Consider the following 23,499-nt stretch of genomic DNA (forward strand, 5'->3'; position numbering starts at 1 on the left):
TACAAAAGGTTCTGCAGAGCTTTCCTTAGCAAGCTGAAGCTTACTAGTCATTTGTGGATGCGCATAAAAGCTGCTTATAGCACAGCTATGGCGTAAGCTATTTTCTAAGCAATAAATGGTTCAAGTCATCTATTTTGTCCTGAAATGCTACCTGTAGTTACAGCATTGCTTATAAATGGTCATAGTAAATTCAGCATCAAAGAGAATATTACAGAAAAAGACAGCAGCAGAAGCATTAGCATTATCTAGTATTTATATATGTTATCAACATAACACAGCAGTAAAAGGTTTAAATGCATATTAATGGGTACCGTGTCTAAAAATTACTAAAGTACCTATTTAGTGTATTGGATATTTTTCTCAAGGAGTGCTTGCTGTGTCTAAACAGCATAATTAGATATGTGACTTAGTACAGTTAATTCCTATTGATTAAATAACTTATTTATGTACCAAAGGAAATGGAAGGATACAAAATGTTTTCTCCCTCCCGATCATGATCCTGTATTTAATGCTGACATGATCATCAGAAAGCCTACCACATGTAATTACTACCCTCAAATGGATCTTGAGAGGTCTAAACCATAGCATGGGCCATATATGTATAGCAACGCGGCACCAGATACGTCATGGAGCTTGCAGTCTGAAGTCAGGGATTTTGCTTGGTCACTGTATTTATGGCCACTCTGTCATTAAACAGGGGTTTGTTTTGGTTTTTTTTTTGAGGCCATACCAAAAACAAGAAGAAAAAAAAAAGAGAAAAAAAAAAGGAAAAACTCTTGAGATATCTGTCTGTTTTCAGAGGCAAGGCGCAAGGTCTGCCACTGCAAGCTTCTAAATTAAATGCTGTGGTATACGCTTTGCTTCTCTTTTGTAACTGCAGAAAGACAATTAAGAATGGCAAGAAACAAATGCCCTAGGCACACTGTGCTGATATCATCACCAAGTGGTTATTTTGCACAATGAGAATTAACTGTACTATGGATACCCAGAGAAAATGTACAATATCTTATGCTGATATGAAACAAAACAGACATGATATAGCTTTTTTGTACTTAAAACCTGTATGTTCCCTTCCCAAACTTAAGTAAAAAGCAAACCCACCCTTTTCCTCCTGTTACACAGAATAACGTTTAGGTTCCAACCCTCCCCTTTCAAATAAAGTGCGCTGTCCATGGCAGACCATAGGAGTAATGCAACAGGAAAAGCCCCTTTTAGTGTACTATTTAAAAAACAAACTGAAGTCGATTCAGCTTTCCTCTGGGTCTTGTGAAAGAGGAGAAGCCTAAGGGAGGGGGGAAACATCCCCTTCACTGTCACTGTTGTTAATAGACATAGCCTTCATTATAGGGGTGGGTGTTGCAGCAGCCACCGTCCTGCATATAGACCATGCTCTCATCAAAGTGGGACAGAGGTACAGTGTCCTCCTCATTGATGTGGCGCTCCATGTCAGTCTTCAGTAAGGGGCGCTGGTTGTCTGGGAAAGCCATGGAGAAAAGCGCTTCAGGGTCGCAAACAAACTTGTAGACGTATCTTTCTCCAGCCACCTTAGGACAACAGAAGGGACAAAAAGGTGCAGCGTAAGGCCTTGTGGTTTTACAACGCCAAGTTCAACAGTCTTGTGAAGAACTCACCTTCATTATGCAATTAATAATGCAGCAGCAGAACTGGTATGGCAATAACCTAGCAAAGACAACAGGGATCTGCAGAAGCAGACTGTGCGGAACACTCCTGGTTTGCCACATACAATATCCTCTTGGAAGATGGACTAGGTATTCTACTTCCAACCTTTTGTTTGCAATCATTTCCTATACTTAACCACAAATGGAACTGTTCTTATTGGAAAATGTAAACAAATTGTCACTACAGTGGCAAAATAAAATGACTAAGTCCAACACTCTGTGTGCGAAGTGGAAAAAAGAATCACGTTGCATGACAGTGATCTGAATTTCACTTTACGCAGATTGATTCATAGTTAAGTATAAAAGCACTTAGTTATAGTGCATGCTGATTGTACAGGGACAACGTAAGCAAATATGTAGCCTAATACGTACTTAGCAATTGCTCATGCAAAGCTGGGACATTTGGATCTGCTTATGGAGGGGCAATTTGTCCAAAGATCCTAAAGTTTTCCGTTATTCAGAAATAGCACTAAAAGTCTGTGGTTCATCTTCCTAAAAGCTGAAGAATGATAAAAACAATGCAGAATTATTGTCTTATTTTAAAAAAAAAAAAAGTCAATATAGTGTCTTCTCAAGCACCTTATTTAAAGAATTACGTTAAAAAATATGAACCATGTTGCATGCTCACAGTTTATTAAAATTATTTTAAAATAAAGATCATATTGTCTGCTTCTTGCAACTCCAGCTAGCACGGCATTGGAAGTGAGTGAATGAAGGTGGCAAAAGTGTTGCAAAGTTAACTCTTCTTAAGGGTGCAAAATAGTCTGACGCACCTCCTTAAATCTCCATCTTATTTATTCTACAAATAAGGTAAAGTTTTGGTAGAGGCTGTATCTGCAGTAGAATTTTTTTCATCAAATTAATGTCAGCAAGTTTGACAGACTGAAGGTTGCATTCAGAAATTGGGCATTTGCATAACCTGTTATCATTGCTTAACTTAAAAGGGGAAAAATGTGCATACACACCTTGCAGGAAAGAAACCCGCTATGAATCTACAACCACCATTAGTTTTTAACATACACTAACTGGCCAGATAGGGTGATTCCAGGGCAAACCTCAAACATTGCTAAGTCAGAAAAATAAGCATCCAAACTAGCTTTTAAAATGTGTGTTAAATATATTCTTGTAGATAATAAAGTAGTAGTTTAAGAGCAAGCTAGCTGTCAGAAGTACTTGTAAACTTTCCATTTTAAATGGATGTGTGGGTTGGGCAGCATTATCAGCCTTATGGTATTCCCATCCCCACCTTTTCAACGTGTTTCACTCTCTTTGCTACTTATTCTTGCCTCTCTGCTGCCTTTGAACTGTGCCGGCACAACTGGCTATGCAGCTGAGCTGTAACCTGTAATGAGGATGTCCTCTGCCTGAAGCACCACCCAGCAAAATCAAGCGTTTCTGCTTCTCCCTAACTGGACCAGTCTCCAGTCCACTTTACAAAGACTCAATGCACAGTTATGTGACACAGAAAAATGGATGAGGCACTGTGCTGCTGAAGTACCATAAGCCAATACTAGCCCAGATTGTTGTCCAAGCTGACTCCTGGAGAGTGAAAAAGGAGAATACTGTAACAGTCCCATAAACAAAGCAAGAGAACTTGTAACAGGCAACTCCAAACTGAGACTTCATAAAACCTACTGGAAAAGTTGCCCCGTAACTTGAGCAGATAGCATTGTTTCCATTCATGGAATTGGCAAGTGACAAGTTTAAACATGTTAGTCATCACAGGTCACCAAACTAATGTGAAAAGATATGGAACAAGCTTTACAGCACAAGGTGTTCATTACGATCTTTGATCACACCTGCCAGTTTCGTAGATGCAGCAGACAGGTCTCTCCTATTGGTTTCTCAGTCAATCTACATAGTACTACGTAGGAAGATTTAAAAACATACATGTAAATCAGCAAGCCACAGTGGAAGGACGGGTTGAATACTGTCAGCAAGACCAGACTGGTATATATAAATTATTGTTAAATATTTCTCACAATTCAGCCATTATAAAATATTAAATTCCACTTAAAAGTAGTATTATTACCACACTATTGGTAAAATATTAAAGTATTTGGTATGTTAATAGGTATCATTTTTCTCCCCTATCATGCACTTTACTAAAGTACCCAAGTGCTGGGCACCTAATTTAGATCTGCAAAACATTATTCATACTGTACTCTACTGTTTGCCTTTCCCAGGTGCCAGGAAGCTCTTTTGGGTATTTTTGAATGTTACCTCTTTCCCTTATAATCATGATGTGCATTGTGTGAACTACAACCACAGACATTTTTTACGTAGAAAAAAATACCTTGACACATATACTGGACCTGGTAGGTGAAAAAGCTTAAGTGTTTGCCTCAACAGATGAAAAACCTACCTAAGCAATGCAGTTACAAGTACTCCTTATAAACCAACTTATGGATTAACATGCAATGCTCTGGTGAAATTTAATACAAAATTAACTACTCACCTTTTGCATGATTCCCTTTTCATAATAATAGCGAAGTGATCGGCTAAGTTTATCATAGTTCATAGCTGGCCTATTTTTCTGAATCCCCCAGCGACGTGCCACCTGCCAGAAAAATGGATTAGTATCGATTTGTTAAATGCATTTAACAAGCAGATCTTATCATCAGATACTTTATTTGGGGATGGAGGAGGGGGAACCCTGCAGGTGCAACAAATAAGCACAACAGAAAAGGTTGCCATGACCTTACTTTCCCATGTTGTACTACGATTTTTGGACACACGGTCATCCATTAAACTTGAAGCAGACTTACAAATTTGCAAATGTGGTGGAGGGTTGGGGAGTTTTTTGTTTGTTTTTAATAAAGAAAACCAATCAAAAAAAAATTGAGCCATATAAAAAGATGATACACAAAAAATATTTATCAAGTTCCACCAGGAAACCTTCATGAAAGATGAAAAATTTTCTTTAGTTTGATACTGAGGATAATTGTACTATTCCTGTGTTTTCATTGCTGTCAGAACACTAAGTTGTATTAAAAACCACATGTGTACACACTTAGTTCATGAACTAATACAGACTGTACTTGGAATGACAGTGATGTTGAGATTGTTAGGAGATACAAGTCAAAAGCCAACTCCCAGTCTTAAATATTACTTCAGCAAAGAAAATGAATTATCAGAGGAGGCAGGATAATTGCTTGGAAGAACTATATGGTAGAATGAAGAATGGGACAGAAATTTCATAGTTGCAGTTGTATAATTTCCCTTAAAAAATAATAATAAAAGGGGAGTTGCAAGCAACTCGTGAAGCCATTCCATAGAGAACAGTATGCCTTCTGCTCTGACTTATGATTTCTACTTGTCTTTTTGCTTCCTGTTTTATTGCCAAAGGTAGTTCTGGACAAAGAGACCTTTTGTTTGAAGAGCTTAACTGCTTATTCCCCACCTGAAATTATAATTGGCTGTTGGTGACATTTCAATTACTGGCTGTACAAATGACTATCATGTCACCAGAGGGGAAAGAAAGTCAGAGCTGATGAACTCTTTATAGCACGTTTTATAAAAATGTTTGAGAGGTGCATACGCATACAGCTCTGCAAAAGGGAGAGGATTAGCCAAGCAGCTTCCCTGCAGACTCCTCTATGAAACTTTCCCAGCGGTGCCTGGAGCCTTTTGATGCAAACCATAGATGACATGCAGCACTGAGAATTGAAGGGGACTAAATAACAACAGCAAAATCCATTACTTTGATCTCCATCTGGACAATAATTTTTTAAAATTTCTTTTTAAAGCATTATGTCCTTTCAATGGTGCAGCTTTTCAGGCTTATGTAAATTATCATGGCTCTGCTAACTTCAGCTATATTATAGCTGTATTGAAACATACCTCCAATCATGTCAATTTATTCCAGCTGTAGATTTGGTCTAGATGCGTAACCTTGATTCGCCTATTCATCTTTGTAACACATGCCTACATCACTCCATTTATTCCTGCCAAGTTTTTTTCTGCATTAATCAGAGTTCTAAAAGTCCCTAATATAACAGGCTTGCATAATAAATAAATACACAGCAAAGATAACTACAACAAAATAACGGTTGAGAACATGTTCTGTTGTGTGGTCTTTTGACATTCCTAAATAAGCAAGCAGGTCCAGAAGTAGTCTCAGTAAGTGAGTCTTCCTGTCCCTGAACAGCACAGCATTTTCAAGTCTTGCTCTGTGGAAGGGATTCAGGCTTCTAGCCTTCCACTCCACCTTCCTGCTGAAGGTTACTGTCCCTGTGACAAGGCAGCATAAATGGACCTATGCCCAATTCTTAGTCTCCACAGTTCACAGTTACCTACTTTCTGAATGAACTATGGTGCTCAAGGAGCTGATACATATTCATTTTTGTTGTCACCCTTTCTACAAGGGCATAAACCTCCAGAAAGGGATGGAATGGAAAGGTCATGTCATTGACATCCTAACCTGTCACAGCTGAACCAACAAGCCCTTTGACTTCCCTTCAATTTACACTTGGCAATCAACAGAAGTGTGCAACTTCCCATAGGCTATTCTTATTTTAATTGAAAGTTCCTGTCAGATCCATGACACTTGTATGAAAACAACTTAGGCTCCCTTGTACTCCCTAAGAGCACAGAGGCGTGAGCAAGTTTCAAGTAGCCTACCTCCTCCAGATCTTGGATGCAGCACTGCTCAAAAACACAAAGCAACTGCTACAAAGTCAGACAAGCAGATGATCTGGTTAACTTAAATCAGAATATCCAATTCTTCAGGGAATTACACAAGAAGGAAACCTTAGGGTTTTGTTTTACTAATTCCCTTCCTTAGCTAATAAAATCTGTAAAGTTTTTGCACCATCTGCTGGAAACCATTTTTCAATAAATCTCTTCAGTCTTGAAAAACTTTGGACATACCTTAAAGACAAGACAAAACTAAGAGGCTAAAAAGTACCGAGACCAGGGCGGGGGGAAAAAAATCAGATATCTCCTTCACCAAAATCAAGCAAAAAGCCTTTCCAAAGACTTCACACTGTTCTGAGCCAGGCCACACAACTAAGAATTCCATGTAGCCTGGTAAGGCTGCAGACTTGCCAGCAAAGTTTCAGTATCAGATCAACCGAGACTGTTCTGTGGTGAAATCCTCAGATGCACAATGCCAGGATCTGCCACAGGGACTATGTGGGGGGGAAGTGCGGGGGAAGCTCAGACAAACCAGAGCCAGCCCACGGGTCCCTGTAGCAACCTGCCCCTCAGCCAGACCATGTTGGGAAGGGAAACGGACACCAGTCCTGCCTCCATCCCCAGCTACTCTATCATCCTCTTAGGGCAGTTGGCAGACAACGTAACTTCAACGCAAGAAAGCTTTCAGATTGCTTATGCCAGCAGATGGATGGCAAACAGCAGAAATAGCTGGTGGAATGCTGAAGCAGCCTTACACCCCTGAACTTTCCTACTCAACTCTAACTCAGAGGGGATCCTGATGGAAAATTTGCTGTGGTCTCCTCTATTACCCAACCCTGTCCAAGGGGCAAAAAAGTAAACCAGGATGATACTGCTTTTTGACAACCCTAATCAAATCATCCACATCAGTATTACAATAACATTCAGGCACAACAGATTTTCTAACAGTTTCCATGGCTCTTCAGAACACCGGATAGATTATTTAATGTTACCTAGTCAAAAAAAGTTTATGTAATAAAATGTTCAATTTATTCCCATTTATCACACAAGTGAACTAAGTCATGCTTCAGCAAATGTTCATGAATACAAGTAATTTTATCTACCCCACGAGTCCTTCATGGTTCAAGGGAGCTGTGCATGTGCATGAGTGTTTGCAAGCCTAGGACCTAAGTGTGCGCTAAACAATCTAATGGTCCAGATAAGCAGGAAGACTCTGAAGACAGCTCTAAAAAGAGGGGAGCTTATATAATTTTGATGGGATTTTACTGCCTAACATTCTTAACTTCCTCTTTTCCCATCTGTCAGACTTGGGGTCTTTCACTCTACAGCTAAAAGTTCCAAGTTCCCACATCTTCACGCTGAAGAGTATTTGGTGTTGAAAGACTATTCAGGGACAAGTTTCAAAGGATTTTGGAACACAGCTCTATCCATGAAGTGGTTCTGAAAAATCCCAGCCCCACAATTCATGCTGAGCATTTTGTAACTCTAGTACTTGCAATATTTTTATTATTTTGCGGGACTAGGAATCAAGTCTACACTTAGCACACCTCTGTCCTAACTGAAGCACTTCCCTTGCCAGTCCTTTCTGTCACCCTTCTAAAGTGCTACTGAAGCAAAATATTGAAGGAAAAAGGCCTAATTCCAAAGGAGCACTATTAAATTTGCAGGATGGGGCAGTGGATGTCAGGGCATGCTGTCCATCTAACCCACCTCCTCTGGCTCAATCAGCTTGAATTCCATGCCTCGGCCAGTCCACGCTATGAAGTGAGAGTTTGATGGGTCATCAAGAAGAGCTACCAAGAACTGCCACAGCTGAAGCGAGCCTCGCCTTTGATACGTGGGTCCCTCGCGGTACATGCCTGGCTCCTGTTTGACGTCACCTGCACAGAATAGCAACAACATTAGATGAGCAATGTGCAAAAAGCATCATCACTTGGTTTGTCAGATAAACAGGCAAAGCAATCATTAGAGTTAATAAAACAGAGGGAAAGAATTCTTACTACCCAATCACCCACAAATGCAACATTCCCCTGTAGGCTGCTAATTGTAAACACTTACAATAACATATGCATATACTAAAAAGTACCTAAATTCAGTCATGATCTATGAAAGTCTCCCTAAGCCTATCCCCATTTACATCTGATACATGCAAATCTCGCTTGCAAACCATTTTGCAACATCCTCTATCTGAAAGAGCATGAACTATTTTTGTAAGCAACTCTGATGTCTGAAGAACTGCATTTGTGTACTATGCTTTGCAAAAGCCCCAGTTTTGGAAATGTAATGTATGCTTCATAAAGCTGCAAAACCCCGTTGAGTGAAACTTCTTTTGCATGCAAATGCTTCTAAGAAAAATTTGACGAAGTATTTGACTTGGACTTAAACAGCATATGCTTTATGTATAGGTATGCAAATCCTGCAGATATGCGAGTTCCTCTGTGGCATATTGGACTTGCATATAAGCACATATTACTTTTACTCATATCTACATATTAAATTAGTATTCCCCCTGAAAAGCAGTTAAGTTAATTTTTCTAAAATTTCAAGTCCAGAGGAAGCTTTTAAAAAACAATAATAACATTCTGCTAGCTGTTCCACAAACTGCCAATGAAAAACCATCCTGAGACATCCATACTGTGTCTCTGTTGTTTTTAAATCATATTCATACTAAACAACCCATGCAAACAACAACAGCTGAAAGGTCTGATGCCGAAGCAGGGAATATTTTTTTCCTGCATGCAATGACAGCAATCCTTGATATGCTGGTAAAATTCCTTATTTCAACTACCAGAACAGCAATACCTTCCAATAAGCAGTGTGACCTGTTTAATACAGAAAGCTAGGACTTTACATTCAACCATAACATTAGGATGCTCTGATGGCCATTACAGAAGGGCTCCATGTAGTGAAAGTAAGAATAATAATATTAAAAATGGAGAACTTCCTTTTGTAATCAGGAAAGAAAACTAAGTCAAGAGCTGTGAAAAACAAACAAATCAACACAAGGCTTTCTGGTTTATGTGAGCTTCAAGTTCCAGTCCTGAAAGGCCTGCTTTTTCAAGGACAGGATGTTTCTTTTAATGATAGCTGAGCAATGCACAAATAGCAAGTGCAGTATTACAGAGGATCAGATTCTTTGCCTGTGCCTATCTTTGATTTCAAATGAAGCAGCTCAGAATCTACTTCTGAAACATCAAGACTAGTCCTGGGCTTATCCCACTTTTGCTTTACTGGCCAAAACATGATGACACATCTGCTATTTTTTCCTCAAAAGTCATCATGCTACGAGTATAAACACACCTATTTGTATCACAACATCAATCTTCTATAGTACAAGGTGTTCTCTCAATGGACAGTCATAGAAGCTATGAGCAGACTGCTTGCTTTGCAAGCACACAAATATTTCCAAACATTTATTTCTTTTACTTTACTTGTATTTCTTTTCCATTTTCATTCCCTTCCCTGTACAGAACCCAAACAAAAAGGATTTTCAAGACAGACATACACAAATGCTACTCCTAAGGAGTTTTTAACCTCTTGTAGTACAGGGTCTGATCCCATTCCCATAAATGTAAATATGAATTTGCCACTGATACTGAAAACAGATCAGGTTCACAATCATTGTTGGGGAAGAAAAAAACCTGACACAATGTGCTTTAAAAAAGGCAGGGGGGGAAAGGCATACATTCCAAAACCAGAGCATAAACTAGACTGTCAATAGATCACCCTTTCAGTGAATACGTCAGTCCAGTGACAATGCAGTAGTGCATTGAGCAATCATCAGTAACGTCTAATATTATTTAAAATCCTCTATTTATTTCCTGCTATTCCTTACCAACCCTGGAATGGACCCGGTACCTCCACTGGAGGATGTGTAATCCTTGGGTTACTTTCATTTTAGAGTCTCCCATTCTTCAGCAAATACAACAAATGCTGCTTGACATGCAATAGTTTTGTAATCCATACAAGTGATTCTCAGGGGAAAACACACAAAATAAAGCAAGAGAAAAACCCCAAGAGTTCTCCAGTTCTACTTTCAGCTATGGTCAGAAAGCTGTTCACAAGTTTATCAGAAATTATCCAATCTTTCCTGTTAAATACAGCTGGACATACATACGCTGACACAAAGAAGCCGCTCTAGCAAATTTAAGTAATTGGTCTCCAAATTACTTCACAAAGTTGCAGACTAACAGAGTCACCAGCAAGAAATACTGAGTCCATCTACTTTGTGTATATTGAGATAAATCTGAAATCAACTGAGTTACACCAGGAAACTGATTTTACATCAGAGTAACTGAGGATAATTTGGGCCATTTATTTTAATTGACCTCAGAATCCCTCTTGAAAAAAAAATCTGTTGTAATGGGTAGTGTTGTGAAAAGATCATTGATTTCTTATCAATCCCACTGAAAAATAACCCACTAGTACAATGCTTAACGTAGTGCAAATACACTTACACAAATACAAAAATGCCCTATACTCTCACTCCCCACTATTCATCACTTCTCGGACAGCGAGACAAGAGGCTTAATCCTGAGTAAAACCAAAGCTGCTGCTGTCTCCACCGTTTTGTTAATTACAAGACGAGTTTTCATTAAATCTCAAACAACAAGTGGTATGTGATCATCAGTGCAATGGAAATCCTCCTATTACTTCTCAACAGTACAGGAACTGAGCTCCTCTGCCACAACTCTGGATACAGCACCTTTCACTGGCAAAAGTTGAACGACATCCTATTGAAAAGGAGACTTTGGTTTCAAGAGACAAAGGTCAGCTTTGGTTGGGCGCACCGCAAATGGTGTGTTAAGGAATCCTAAATTGGAACGTTACCGAGCTTTTTTGATCAGCAACAGAGAAAAGTCCCTCATCTCTTCCTTTTTCATCTCCCCACACAAGAAAAAGAGAGATGTGTCATACATACCGTCAAACTTCTCTGGAACGACGCAAGTGTCATCATAAAACTGCCTAGGTCCCTTTTCATACATACAGCCTGTAAGTTAAAAAGAGAGAGGTGTTTATATAAAAGATGCATGGAGAAAGAAGAGATCATAGGCTTAATGCCAGAGGGAACACGAAGTCATAGAGGAATCAGATTAATATCCCACATCCTTTACACACCACCCGATAGCAACATTTTGGCCTCAGTACAGGGGTGTTTAATTAATGTGTGCATTCCCAAAAGACTTGTTTATCTCCACCTGCAAAAATGAAAAAGCACCCATTTTTCTCTATGATTTATTCCAAAATGTTTGTCTCATTTCCTGTTTGAACTAGCATGGCTTTTACTTTAACCATTAGTTCCTGCAGGTCTTCTCCCTGAGAGACTAAAAAAACCCCACTTGGTATTTCCTCCCTATTCTCACAGCAGTCACCCCCTTGATGTTTCTTCCAATTAAGAACATTCTGTTAAATTTAATTTTTGTTGTTAAAAGACACTCTCTGCAGCCCTGCGTTCTTTCTAGCACTCTCTTCTGTACGCACTCCTACTTTTCAGTATCATTTTAATGTTTTGCTTAACCAGAACTGTATTGCATGCCAGCATCAGCCTCACCAGTGCTACTTAGCAAGACAAAACATCTCCTCCTCTCTTGCCTCCCTATGACCCTCCTTTTGACTGCGCAAATATTACAGAAGGCCTTTTTGCCATACAGTTGCAATGTTTGGTTGGGCTGGTTTCCCACTGTGAAGCCAAGGAGGAGGAGATCCATCTCAAAATCATTTTTTCCAATATACTGTTTCCCGGTTCCATAGGCCTGGTCTACATTCAGCATATTAAAGAAACATTTTGTTTCATGTGCCCAGATTACCAAACAATTCAAATTGCTTTGTGTGACTGCCCTGTCCTGCCCATTATTTACCACTCTGCCTATCTTTGTGCCATAAAGTTATCTATTAACTTTGTTCTGTATCTTTACTGAAAATGTTGAATAGCAACACTCCTGATATCAATTCCTACAGAACTATAATCGAAACAATCCATTCAGAGATGATTGCCCAGTGACAGCCACTTTTAGATCTGTCAGTTGGCCAGGTCTTAATGTATTTAATGTGTACTTTATTGATACTGCTTTGTGCTAACTTCTTAATCAGAATGTAATGCAGTGGCAAATTGAATGCCATAAAAAGTCTAACTATATGATACAAGTATCTTAATCAATCAAACTTTTAATCTCAACAAAGAATAGAATCAGATTTGACATGACCTTTATTCCATACATCATGCTGACTGATTTCCAAATACAGAAAACAAATATTTATCAAACATCACTGCTTTTCTACGTCATTCATAACAATCTTACCACCTCCAAGTACTTATGAGTGCATTAACATGGCTAAGATTGTTTTTCCCCTATCTAGGCTGTGATTAAAACTCAAATCTGTTGACCTTAGCTCTGCAGTTTGTGGATTTTTCCCTGATGTCTTTCACCTCCTTTATCAAGCTTCTATACTTCATATAATTTCATATATGAAGACTGTTATAAATTTCCATCTCTTGTTTCACCTTCCTTGTTGAATACTACCTTTTATTTCTATTTTCTGCCTTTATTCCACCCCAGAAGCAGTTGGGTTTTTAGCCAGATTTGTTATCTTTCCAGTTGTGTCTTTTCACTAGTGAATGAAGGCTTACTAGAGGACTTTGATTCATACACCTGTCTGAGTTCTCATCAATCTCAAAAACAACTTCCCTCATGTTTGTGAAATTTGCCCCTTGGAAGAAAAACAAATAAACCCTAAACAAACAAACAAAAAAATCATATATTGACAAGAAAGATACACCAAAGCAAGACAGCAGAGTGTACAACCTCTCTTTCAGTGGTCATTTTTTCTTAGTTCTGTTAGTCATCTTATTTTTAATACATATAAAGGGCTTTTACTCAGAATTATTAATTTTGACAGTGAACTAAGCTCTGCCCTACTGAAGTCACTGAGAGTTTTGGTATATATCATATGGCTGTACAATTTGGGCCTAAGGAGCACCAAAACATTGCAGAAATTGTAACAAAAGGAAAAGCCAAAAACCTTCATTGAATTTTAAGTATAAAATGGATTACTTAACAGTTAACTGAGCCTGTCACACCAATAGCCTGGAAAATACCACTTGAGCAGAATGGGTGAAATGGACAAATTTTTAAGCGTCTCTTCCTTTCAACTGCTAGAGGCCTTGAAAAGCAGAATGAGTAAATTCATAATACAATTGCTTCTATCCTGATCAACCTGTAACACTAGAAGCAGCTACAAAAAAATCAGTGCATTAGAAACTCAAGACTGGGAAGAGAAAGAAAGATGATGCGAGTCTTCCCAGCAGCAGAATTTAACCACTGAACCCCAAATCCCTCCAGGCTTTTGAATTTTTTACGTTTCTCTTGTACAAAAGCGATACATAATAGAAAACTTAACTTCTGTTCTGTTTGGGTGAGCCAGGAAGCCTTCTTGCCTCATGTAAATGGAATGGCAGCTAGGCACTTCTGAAAGGAGAAGACGACAATGCTAGTCAAAAGACTGTCTGGAATTAAAAGTGTGCAGGTTATCAATGAGACAGGCTGCAGGCAGAAGAGCAACAAAAAGGGTGCAAGTTACAGCAAGGGGGAACCTGTCAACACACAGTTAGCATTTCAGAGCAGCACGCACAAGGCATGGCAAAGGAGCAAATCGTAACGTGGTGATCACAGATCCCATCTAACTGAACATCTAGCTGAACTCAAACCCTTATTATAATGAACTTTGCTAAAAGATGACTCCCATGACAATGACACTTTAGACCGTTCACAGACCAAAAAATGCACACAAAACAGTATCAGTATTTTAAACCCTGTGCTTGTATATCTGTCTTTGTAGCTACTTTGACCTAACATTTTTAATCAATTACATAGAAAAGCCTGCCAATCACACTGGTGACTTATAAAGTCTACATTATTACAAGGAATGTCAGAGTAAATTTAGAGTAGGATATTGCTTTTTAGATTCGAGTTAAGGATTTGAAGGGTTAATGAAATTTTCTGTGATTGCTAAGCATTTAATCTAGGCATTCAGATGCATCAATTTCACTCTCCACCTGTACAACCCTAACCAGAAAAGAGCCCCCCTGAAAGAAAAAAAAAATATTGCGCACATTCTAAGTAATACAGACACTTATTTGCCATTCCCCACTTCTACTCAAATCTGCAAGAAGAATGAGAAAAAACCAAACAGAACTAATGAAAATGCTGTTCTTTAAATGTCTTTCTACTTTTTCCCCATGTCTTGCACTGTCCCCAAGTAGCCACATCCTGTGCACAGGGACTTGCAAACAGAAACACACCATAAATGTTTGCCCTTCTAGACCATGTTTAACCCACTTCTTGGATATCAAAAGTCTTGCTTAACAAAGCCTATTTGATCTTGTGATAAACTCGTACCCTAAACTATGCAATCTGTTACCAGTAACTTGTAACTCTTTAAGAGATGCAGAGAGGTCAAAAGAGCAGACATTATTTTTCCAACACTGCCTACAGACTCTTTCAGACTGTGATTCCACATTTCACTGTTCACTGATTAGTGATGAGTATCAAAGATCTGGCAGGATAAGAAAATGAGGTTTTACACTGACTTCACAAAACAACTGAAAGACAGGGCAGTAATAGTAACTTTCCTCTAACAGTCCACAGTCTCTCTTGCACATCTGTGACGAACTCTTCATTACCTCCTCTCTTGATGAAACGCCCAGTGCCTGCCTGCTCAGGCCTTGAGAATCTCTAACGCCTCAGGCAGCTATTCTGAGCAACCACAGGAATCAGTGATTCAGTGATGACCCGAGTCAAGTATAGCTCTGTAGACTAGAAGTCAAGGCTACAAGTACTGGTTCACCTGCAAGGAATCACTCATGTTACCAAGTAAATTGAATTTTAAGAAGAATGGAAAAATCTACGTAAAAAAAGAGGAAGTTGGAGAACTGAAACAGATGCTATTTTCTATTTTAGGTAAAAATTCACTAGTATTGGCAGCAAAACCCTTTTTGACTCATGAACTCCACTCCTGCAAAGTGATACAGCAGAGTATACAGAATAAAGAATTATGCATGCATCCAAGACGTTGTGTTCTTAGCCAACTTGGGGTTTCATCTCCCATGCTCCTAAGTCAATTATAATTAACATCTGGAGTCTTTTTAAGGCAAGCATTGTTTGTACCAACATTACTTAATCTTCTGGTTAGCTTGTGCTTAAACAGTCCACAGAGGACCGAAAAATACAGCAAGGAAGAGTTTATTTCTGGTAAAGTAACTAGAGTCTTGTTATCCTAAAGTGCTATCAGTTAATTTATGACTATCAGAGTGGGTCAGACTCTAATCAAATTGTAGAAACATTTCCAAAGTGATTATTCAATCAAATGACTAACATGGTTAATTAGGAGCCATAAACATTGCTCTGAAGTTCATCAAAGTAATGACTTGCCCAGAAAAATTACTGCTAATTAAATTGCCTGCTGCTTTCATTTCTACCTTATCTAATAAAAAGTCCAACCAATGAAATTTAGCATTGCAGTTTTAAATTGTACTAAATGCTTGACTAAGACCCAGAAGTATTTTTACTAGCTAAGCGGAGCTACTTCAAAAGAAAACATTTTAGTGCAGAAATTACAGAGCAATTATATGTTTTCTTGTCCTTAAAGCATTGTTTCAAGACAATAAATAAGACAGCATTAGGCATAAAATACTTCCAGGGCAGGATCCAAGTGTTCGAGGTGACTGATTCTATCACCTTTTAGCAATTTTTAGTCTTTGAAGAAAAATGTGCCTGGATTTAGGACACACAACAAGCTTATTTCAGACTTTTAATGAAGTAATTCACATTGTAAAGTTACATCATCTCAAGAACAGCGGAGTCCCTTTAAAAAAAAAAAACCTAAAAATATGGAGACATAAAAAAATTAATTTATCCTTTTTTATTAATTTGGAATACTTAGAGGTCATTCTTCACTGCTCCTCTTGCTAACAGCAACATAGCAGTCACCTTAAAACAATGAATATGGCCTTACATCATGTTGGTTTGAAACTATTTTTTCCCAGTAGGTGTTATTTTAAAATTGTGTGTAATCTAGACACTGCAGAATTGCCTTCTCATCTGGGAATGACACAGAGAAAAATACTAGAAATAATCTCTGCTGTGCCTTAATCAAAATACATCAAAGCAGAAAAAGCCCAAACAGACTTCCTCAGGACAAGAAAAATCTGCTACTGAATTTAGGAGGCACAGGTTCTAGGTTTCATTATCAAGTAAGCCACTTGAGTGGTCCCTTGGTAAGGAAGTATTTCATATTAACTACCATATCAGAATTTAAAGGGTTAGGTCGTCTCAGCCCTGTATAACTCAAAGCGGATAAGGAATCCTTAAATCCTCTTTTCCACTTGCTTTTCAGATAAGGACCAGGTTTCAGACCCACAATCACACCCTGTGCAGAAACAAACAGAATTTCAGCCCACGTCCCTAACCAGGTGAGACATGGGGAAGACGAAGCTTCTGCAGGCAATGGGATGAAGTGACTGTCTTCTCCTGAATGAAGCAAAGCAAAGCAGGAACTAGAAACCTGAACTAGGATTTATTCTTCAGCCATTCCTGTGGCTCTGACCTTACATAGCCTACCTACCTAAGGACACGTTGTTATGTTATACTCTAACTCTGAATTACTTTTTAGTTCACTTTATCAACACCATCTGAAGATTTGGAGGCCCAAGGCACTGCCCATGTGCATGTGACAAAGCACAGTGCAATACAGAGGTATTGCATCACATACGTGCATGTGCAGAAGAGTTGGGACACCAAGGCCTAAAAGGTGCATACAATCTGAAACAGGGTGGGTAAAGAAGTTGAGCTACCTGCCTAGCCTTGGTCTCTGTGGGCAGCTCAGGTGAATGATACAGTATACTGCTGAGCGGCTGCCTTACGCACTGAGCCTGCTTACAAGTCACAGAATCATTTAGGTTGGAAAAGACCTTTAAGATTGAGTCCAACTGTAAACCTAACGCTGCCAAAGCCACCACTAAGCCATGTCCCTAAGCACCATGTCTACATGTCTTCTAAATACCTCCAGGGATGGTGACTCAACCACTTCCCTGAGAAGCCTGTTCTAATACTTGATAACCCTTTCAGTGAAGAAATTTTTCCTAATATCCAATCTAAACCTCCCCTGGCACAACTTGAGGCTGTTTCCTCTCGGCCTATCACTTGTTACTTGGGAGAAGAGACCAACACCCACCTCGCTACAATCTCCTTTCAGGTAGCTGTAGAGAGCGATAAGGTCTCCCCTGAGTCTCCTTTCCCCCAGGCTAAACAACCCCAGCTCCCTCAGCCGCTCCTCATAAGACTTGTTCTCCAGACTCTTCACCAGCTTCGTTGCCCTTCTCTGGACACGCTCCAGCACCTCAATGACTTTCTTGTAGTGAGGGGCCCAAAATGGAACACAGTATTCCAGGTGCGGCCTCACCAGTGCTGAGTACAGGGGAACAATCACTTCCCTGCTCCTGCTGGCCACACCATTCCTGATACAAGCCGGGATGCTATTGGCCACCTGGGCACACTACTGGCTCATATTCAGCCGGCTGTCGACCAACACCCCCAGGTCTTTTTCGGCCAGGCAGCTTTCCAGCCACTCTTCCCCAAGCCTGTAGCGTTGCATGGGGCTGTTGTGACCCAAGTGCAGGACCCAGCACTTGGCCTTTTGAATCTCATACAATTGGCCTCTACCCATTGATCCAGCCACTTGAATTCATCAAACACCTCAACTCATATGTGAAATTTGTCTCCTTCCCTACAGGCATAAAATAAAGTGATGACACTAAAAATGGAACCTTCTTATTGTTTGCCCACCTACTTCTCCGATTTACACTTTATTACCAACTAAGTCATACTAAGAACAGAAGCAGTTCCCAATGGATACAGCCAGGCCTGTAATTTAACTTACACCATATCCTCCTCAATTGTCCTTTCAGTCTGAAAAGTAATTACATGGGGTTTGGCTCCTATTTCAGCAATTCAGAGTTGGTATATCTATACAAACAGACTTAAATGTGCTGTGCCACTTGTCTTCCCATAGGCGAGAAATACAGCGCATGCAGATTCTTTCCCTTTGTGCTACCGGGCACAGAAGGGCACGCACAAACCCCTCGGGTAGCTGGGACCAACCCAGCTCCCAGGCGCCACTCACACGTGTCAGCCTGACCCTGTGCTACACACACGGCAAGTATGCCAGTGCTCCCTCCAGTGCCTTGCAGGGCTTCGCCAAGTACTTCCTCACGCAATGCAAGCGTTTCTCTGGTACATGGAGAGGTGGTTGGTGCTTTGGGAGAGATTCTTACCAAGTGCAGAGACAAGGTAGCCTTTTTAAAATAAAATGTTTTCAGCTAGAACACATCATACTTCTGGCCTCAAACTTACTAACATCACAATCACACCGCAAGTAACTTCTGTTCATGGATTTCCAAGAGCACTGACAAACTGTTTACAAAGGAGTGTTCATCCACCACTGGAACACATTTAGCCTCATGGTGGAAAGCAGCTGTTTTACCACCATTAAGACGCTCTGACCATCTCAAGGGTGAAGAGAAATACTGAAATAACTGGAAAACAGACAGGGCTTTTTAGGTAAGAAAGGCAATTCTTCAAACTAGATCCCAACAAGTGGCTAAGTTGGCACCAGTCATCACTAAGAAAAATCCTTGATCTGTGTTTTGCAGGGAGAAGTACCAAATGATTCTTTTTGATCACGAAACCTGTGATTTTGTAAACCTGCCGAACACATTTAGATTAAAACTCGTATGTCTCTCCAAAAAGAGACATTCAGGTAGAAATACTAGAACTAATGACAATGTCCCTATACAGGAATTGCTTGAGCATATTTCACAACATAAATGCTGGTGGATTAAGTTGTAGTTCAACCACCTTTAAAAGCACTATCCCTTCAGAAGCTATGTAATTACAACAGAGTCCTACAAATTGGTAAAATCCTGGCAATACAAAAGTCAGCGTTATTTTCTCATTAGCAGTTTCAGCATGAAAAATGTAGGTGCACTGAAGTTACATGGGTAAAAACAGAGTCACTATCTTCTCTAAAAATCAACCTAAAAATTAAGTATTCTTTTCCCAGATCATTATGCAGTTTAAAAACATTCAGAATGGAAGGTTTTGTTCTTCATTTTGTCTGTCACTAGCCTTTGTACCAGCAATTGGGGGGGGGTGGGGAATCTAGAAGTATGTGCACTCACAGATACACATACATTCCCTTCTAAAGAATAGTTAATTAAAAGTTGTTAAGCTTAATTTCTTACATGTCACTTGACAAAAACCTACTGGAGAACTAGATTTGGCCCTGCCAGCTCATGTCTAAGTGGAATTATTACACACATACAGAAAGAAAACCTTAAGCAAACAGCTTCCTTTCCACAACTTTGGTTTTTAGATCTATGACAACATCTAATGCATTTTCTGAGACCAGATGTCAACAGCCTGTCTAGGCGATGTGTAACTTTTTATACAGCAGAACAGGAAAACAAAGGCTCATACATTCAGCTCTGAATTGAAATTCCACATGGAGCTGATCTTTTGAGCATACTTTAAAATCATGTATTTGCTTTTATTAACCTCAGTAACTGTAAAATGTATTTTAAACATCGCTTCCCTTTGAATTCAACAAAAGACAGCAGTATTTTCTCTCTCCCTCGCTCCTTTTGTTGGTAATCTTACTGCAAAAATGTCTGTGTTGCTTTTTCTCCTCCGCCCCATCCCCTGCCTGTAAAATTTAAGTTGGACAAACACTGCACGGCTGAAGTGACATATTTGAATGGAATTCAGACCAACCAGTTCCTGTTTATGTTTCTGATTTGAGAATGTAGCCTTCTCATTCACTATACATTAGAAACACACCAAGGCCGTAAATGGTGTCAGGTTGCAGGCAGGCAGGGCCAAGGAGCATTAATCATTACTTTAAGGCAACTGGCAAAAGCAGCAGCTGAGGGAACACTACACCCTTCAGCTCTGCATAAATGGACATTCCAGGGTTTGGCGTGTGTGGGGTTTTTTTTTTGTTTTTTTTTTTCCCCTTCAGCATCCATTTTATGAATGAAACTTCAGGCTGCACAGAGTCCATTCATATAAAAGCTATGCTCACAGGGCTCATTCTCTTGGGATCAATCGGTCTTGGGTAAGGCTGATGTGATTGGTTTAAGGCAGGCTTCAGCCTTCCATTACTGATTTAAAATGCAGCCTGTGTCCATTTGACCTGCGTTAATGCACAAAGAGTAAATCCAGACTGCGCTCTCAATCCTCAAATCAAATCATTAGCCAGTGCCACTTACTGTAACTGTAGATTTAGAGGATATTTATCCATTTCTTTGAAAAACAGGGACTGCAGGACAATTTTTCAGATTGTATTGTCTGCTTTGAAAGGAAAAATAGATGTATGGTCTCCTGCCTATATGCTCACATTAACTTGGTATTCAGGTTTTCCTTTGTTCATGAAGATAATATTACAAAATGAATTCTATGCTAACTACAGATTTCTTTCAGACAGAATTAGCGAATAGAGGAAATCAGCTAGATGGGAAGCAAGTGAAAAGTTAAAATTCTGCCTTTCACAGCAATCTTCTGAAGGCCAGGTTTCCCAACTTTCCCCCTCAGATACTATTATTTTTTACTGTCATACCATCCAACAGCATATATGTGTTTACATGTTTTAAAAGCAAGTACAAAGTACAGCGCAGCTTAACTACTGAACAAAATCCATGCTCATTCACTGAAGCAACACAGCAAAGACAAACTCCTGAAACAAGAGGGTGAAATATTTTAAACCACATAAGTGAGACTCAGGAAAACTGCAAAAAGGAGGAAGGGGAGACTTCTTAAACCTACTGAACTCAAGAGCAAAACCCTATCCCTCGTCCCCTCCTGCCTTTATGCCAGCCAGATTTTCATTGAGAACAATTGTACTGCTGTGTAAAAGAATTTCTTTCAGGCCATAGGGAGATACAGTTTTGAGATGCACATACTGAAGCGCCATATCCTGGAAAAGGATGAAGTCAGTTCTGTTTCACAGAGCGTTTTATAAAACTATGTTCAAAAATGCTGCAAATATTTGTAGCCTGACCAAAAAAAGAAAAGAAAAAAGAAAAAAGAAAAAAAGGAAAGAAAAAGAAAACCTAGAGGGAATTTGAGAAAAGATTAAGCAGCTGGAGGATTTATGAAGCAAGATCTCAACAATGAGTCACACAGACAGTCTAAGAGTATACATGCAAACTGTCTACAGAGATTTAGAGGTGGTCCATTAATACCAAGGAATTGTTTAGGATGAGCCAAAGAGGTGTAGCTATGAGCAAGGGAATGGACCTGATCAAAGGGAAAATTTAGGCTTACAATCAAGAATTATTTCTTAACTGTGAAGTCTATTAGTCTGTGAAATAATCTCCCAGGGGAATAACTGTAGTAATACTTAGCACTCATACAGTGCTTTACGTTTTCAAAGCACTGTACAAAATTAGCCAATATAATTAAAGACAGTAGTGCAAACACCATGAGTTGTGTCATTTTAAATGCTGCACTGGTCAATGCACTAGAGAATATCCTGGAAAAAGCAAACCTGCACTGACTCTGACTGACAGCTAAGATTTCCTTTTTTCCTTCATACTACATCTCCAAATGTCTAAAATTTACTTCCAAGAAGTACAATAGAATATCCAACTGTTGTTTAAAAAAGGAAAGGGGGGAAAAAAACCAATCTGCAAATAAATATACTTCCAAGAAATATATTTTTTTCCCTGAAATTTTAATTCAACACATTCTCTTATGCTGTTCTGCAAACTCCTAAATTTAAGGACGTCAGCTGATCTCTAGGGAAGTATGTGCTACTAGGGATCTTTTTCCACGTTAATTTGCATTGATTTGCTTTTCAAAAAACACCACATCAGGTATTTTAAAGGACTCTTGGTTTTTATTCTGTTCCCAGTCATTAGGTAAATACACATTTATAACATGGATGGTAGAATGCTAACAACATCCTGTACCTATGAGAGCAAACTTAGGAGGTTAAGAAGTGTCATAATTACAACTTCCTGGGCAACCTTGATACAACTCCTTTGTTGCAAATGAATGATGATACAGCCTTTTGCCTCAGCACTCTTGAGTGCACGGGTCAAAACAGTTTGGGGGAGGGAGAGCCATGCAGTAAACAGCTTTGCAGGTGGAGCCCCTGTTTCATTTGTTACAGAGGCTGGAAGTTGTGTACTTAATGAGGCAGAACATTTCAAGAAAGGAAAAGATGACTTCAAGATTAATACAGCTAAATGATCAGTTTTAGGCTCCAACAAAGCCCATTCCAACCCCAACAAAGTTTTCCAAAGTAGTCACGTCACTTCTGCCAGATTTTTCGTATTACACATTTCTTATTTTTGCAGTGCTTACACAGGGACCCTAATCTGATGTTCCCATGCCTCCTCGCCTAGAAATACACAGGGACTCCATAGGAGCCCAGCTTTGAACATATGTAATACACAACATTCTTTAAAAATTATCCAGTCCTAACTGAGTACCCAAAATAAGGAGGTATACACATCTGATGTGTGTCTCTGCTCATCTCTCTTAGCAGAAAGGCAGTTCGTCATACTTTCTAATGTACCAACACAAGGTATTTATTGCTTGTGAGGCCTCAGAAATTAAAAGGATGAGCAACCCAGAAAGCAAGATATGAAGGCTAATAATTCTGTCTGGATAGTTCATTCTTTAAGTGGTGTGACTAGTATCTTGGAAGAAAACTTTGGAAGTGACAGGGACAGAATCTAAATTTTCTAAGGTCCATTCAAGCGTATTAATTGTGAGGCTACCCTGAAATGTAACTGCGAGAATAGCCCAGCTAATGCCTCTAACCTGCTCAAGAAAGACTTAAATCTATCTAGATTTCAACAGACAAATTCCTAGCAATTGGTAATAAGCACATGCAAGCAATGATTCCTCCTCTACTTATCTCTTAACACCACTGTGTGACGAATTTCAAAGTTCCCAGTCAAAGACACGGTCACAGAAGAGCTTTCCAACCAGAGTAACTATTTCAATTTGACAAAACAGAATATGAGATTTAAACTTAACAACAATTTAAGATGTCATTTTAAAACTAGACTTTTAATATTAATTGATACATGCATAGCTAGAGTCATACCTTAGTAAAT

The 23,499-nt window shown here is 39.3% G+C and overlaps 1 protein-coding gene across 7 annotated transcripts in view; it reads right to left on the reverse strand.

The window, feature by feature from the left end:
- Positions 1–1,322: 1,322 nt before the first annotated feature.
- ETV1 (ETS variant transcription factor 1) overlaps positions 1,323–23,499 on the reverse strand; it is a 64,713-nt gene continuing 42,536 nt past the window's right edge. For 6 of the 7 annotated variants that reach the window (XM_075706290.1, XM_009493230.2, XM_009493229.2 and 3 more), the window contains 6 exons: positions 13,716–13,783; position 13,048; positions 11,239–11,307; positions 8,028–8,197; positions 4,138–4,239; positions 1,323–1,544 (listed from right to left, as the gene is read on the reverse strand). In XM_075706290.1, the coding sequence (XP_075562405.1) occupies positions 1,323–1,544; positions 4,138–4,239; positions 8,028–8,197; positions 11,239–11,307; position 13,048; positions 13,716–13,783 (632 nt within the window). The remainder of the gene's footprint in view (positions 1,545–4,137; positions 4,240–8,027; positions 8,198–11,238; positions 11,308–13,047; positions 13,049–13,715; positions 13,784–23,499) is intronic. The other variant, XM_009493231.2, reaches the window with a different exon arrangement.

The sequence above is a fragment of the Pelecanus crispus genome, chromosome 2, assembly GCF_030463565.1.
Source record: "Pelecanus crispus isolate bPelCri1 chromosome 2, bPelCri1.pri, whole genome shotgun sequence".
Taxonomy (NCBI): domain Eukaryota; kingdom Metazoa; phylum Chordata; class Aves; order Pelecaniformes; family Pelecanidae; genus Pelecanus; species Pelecanus crispus.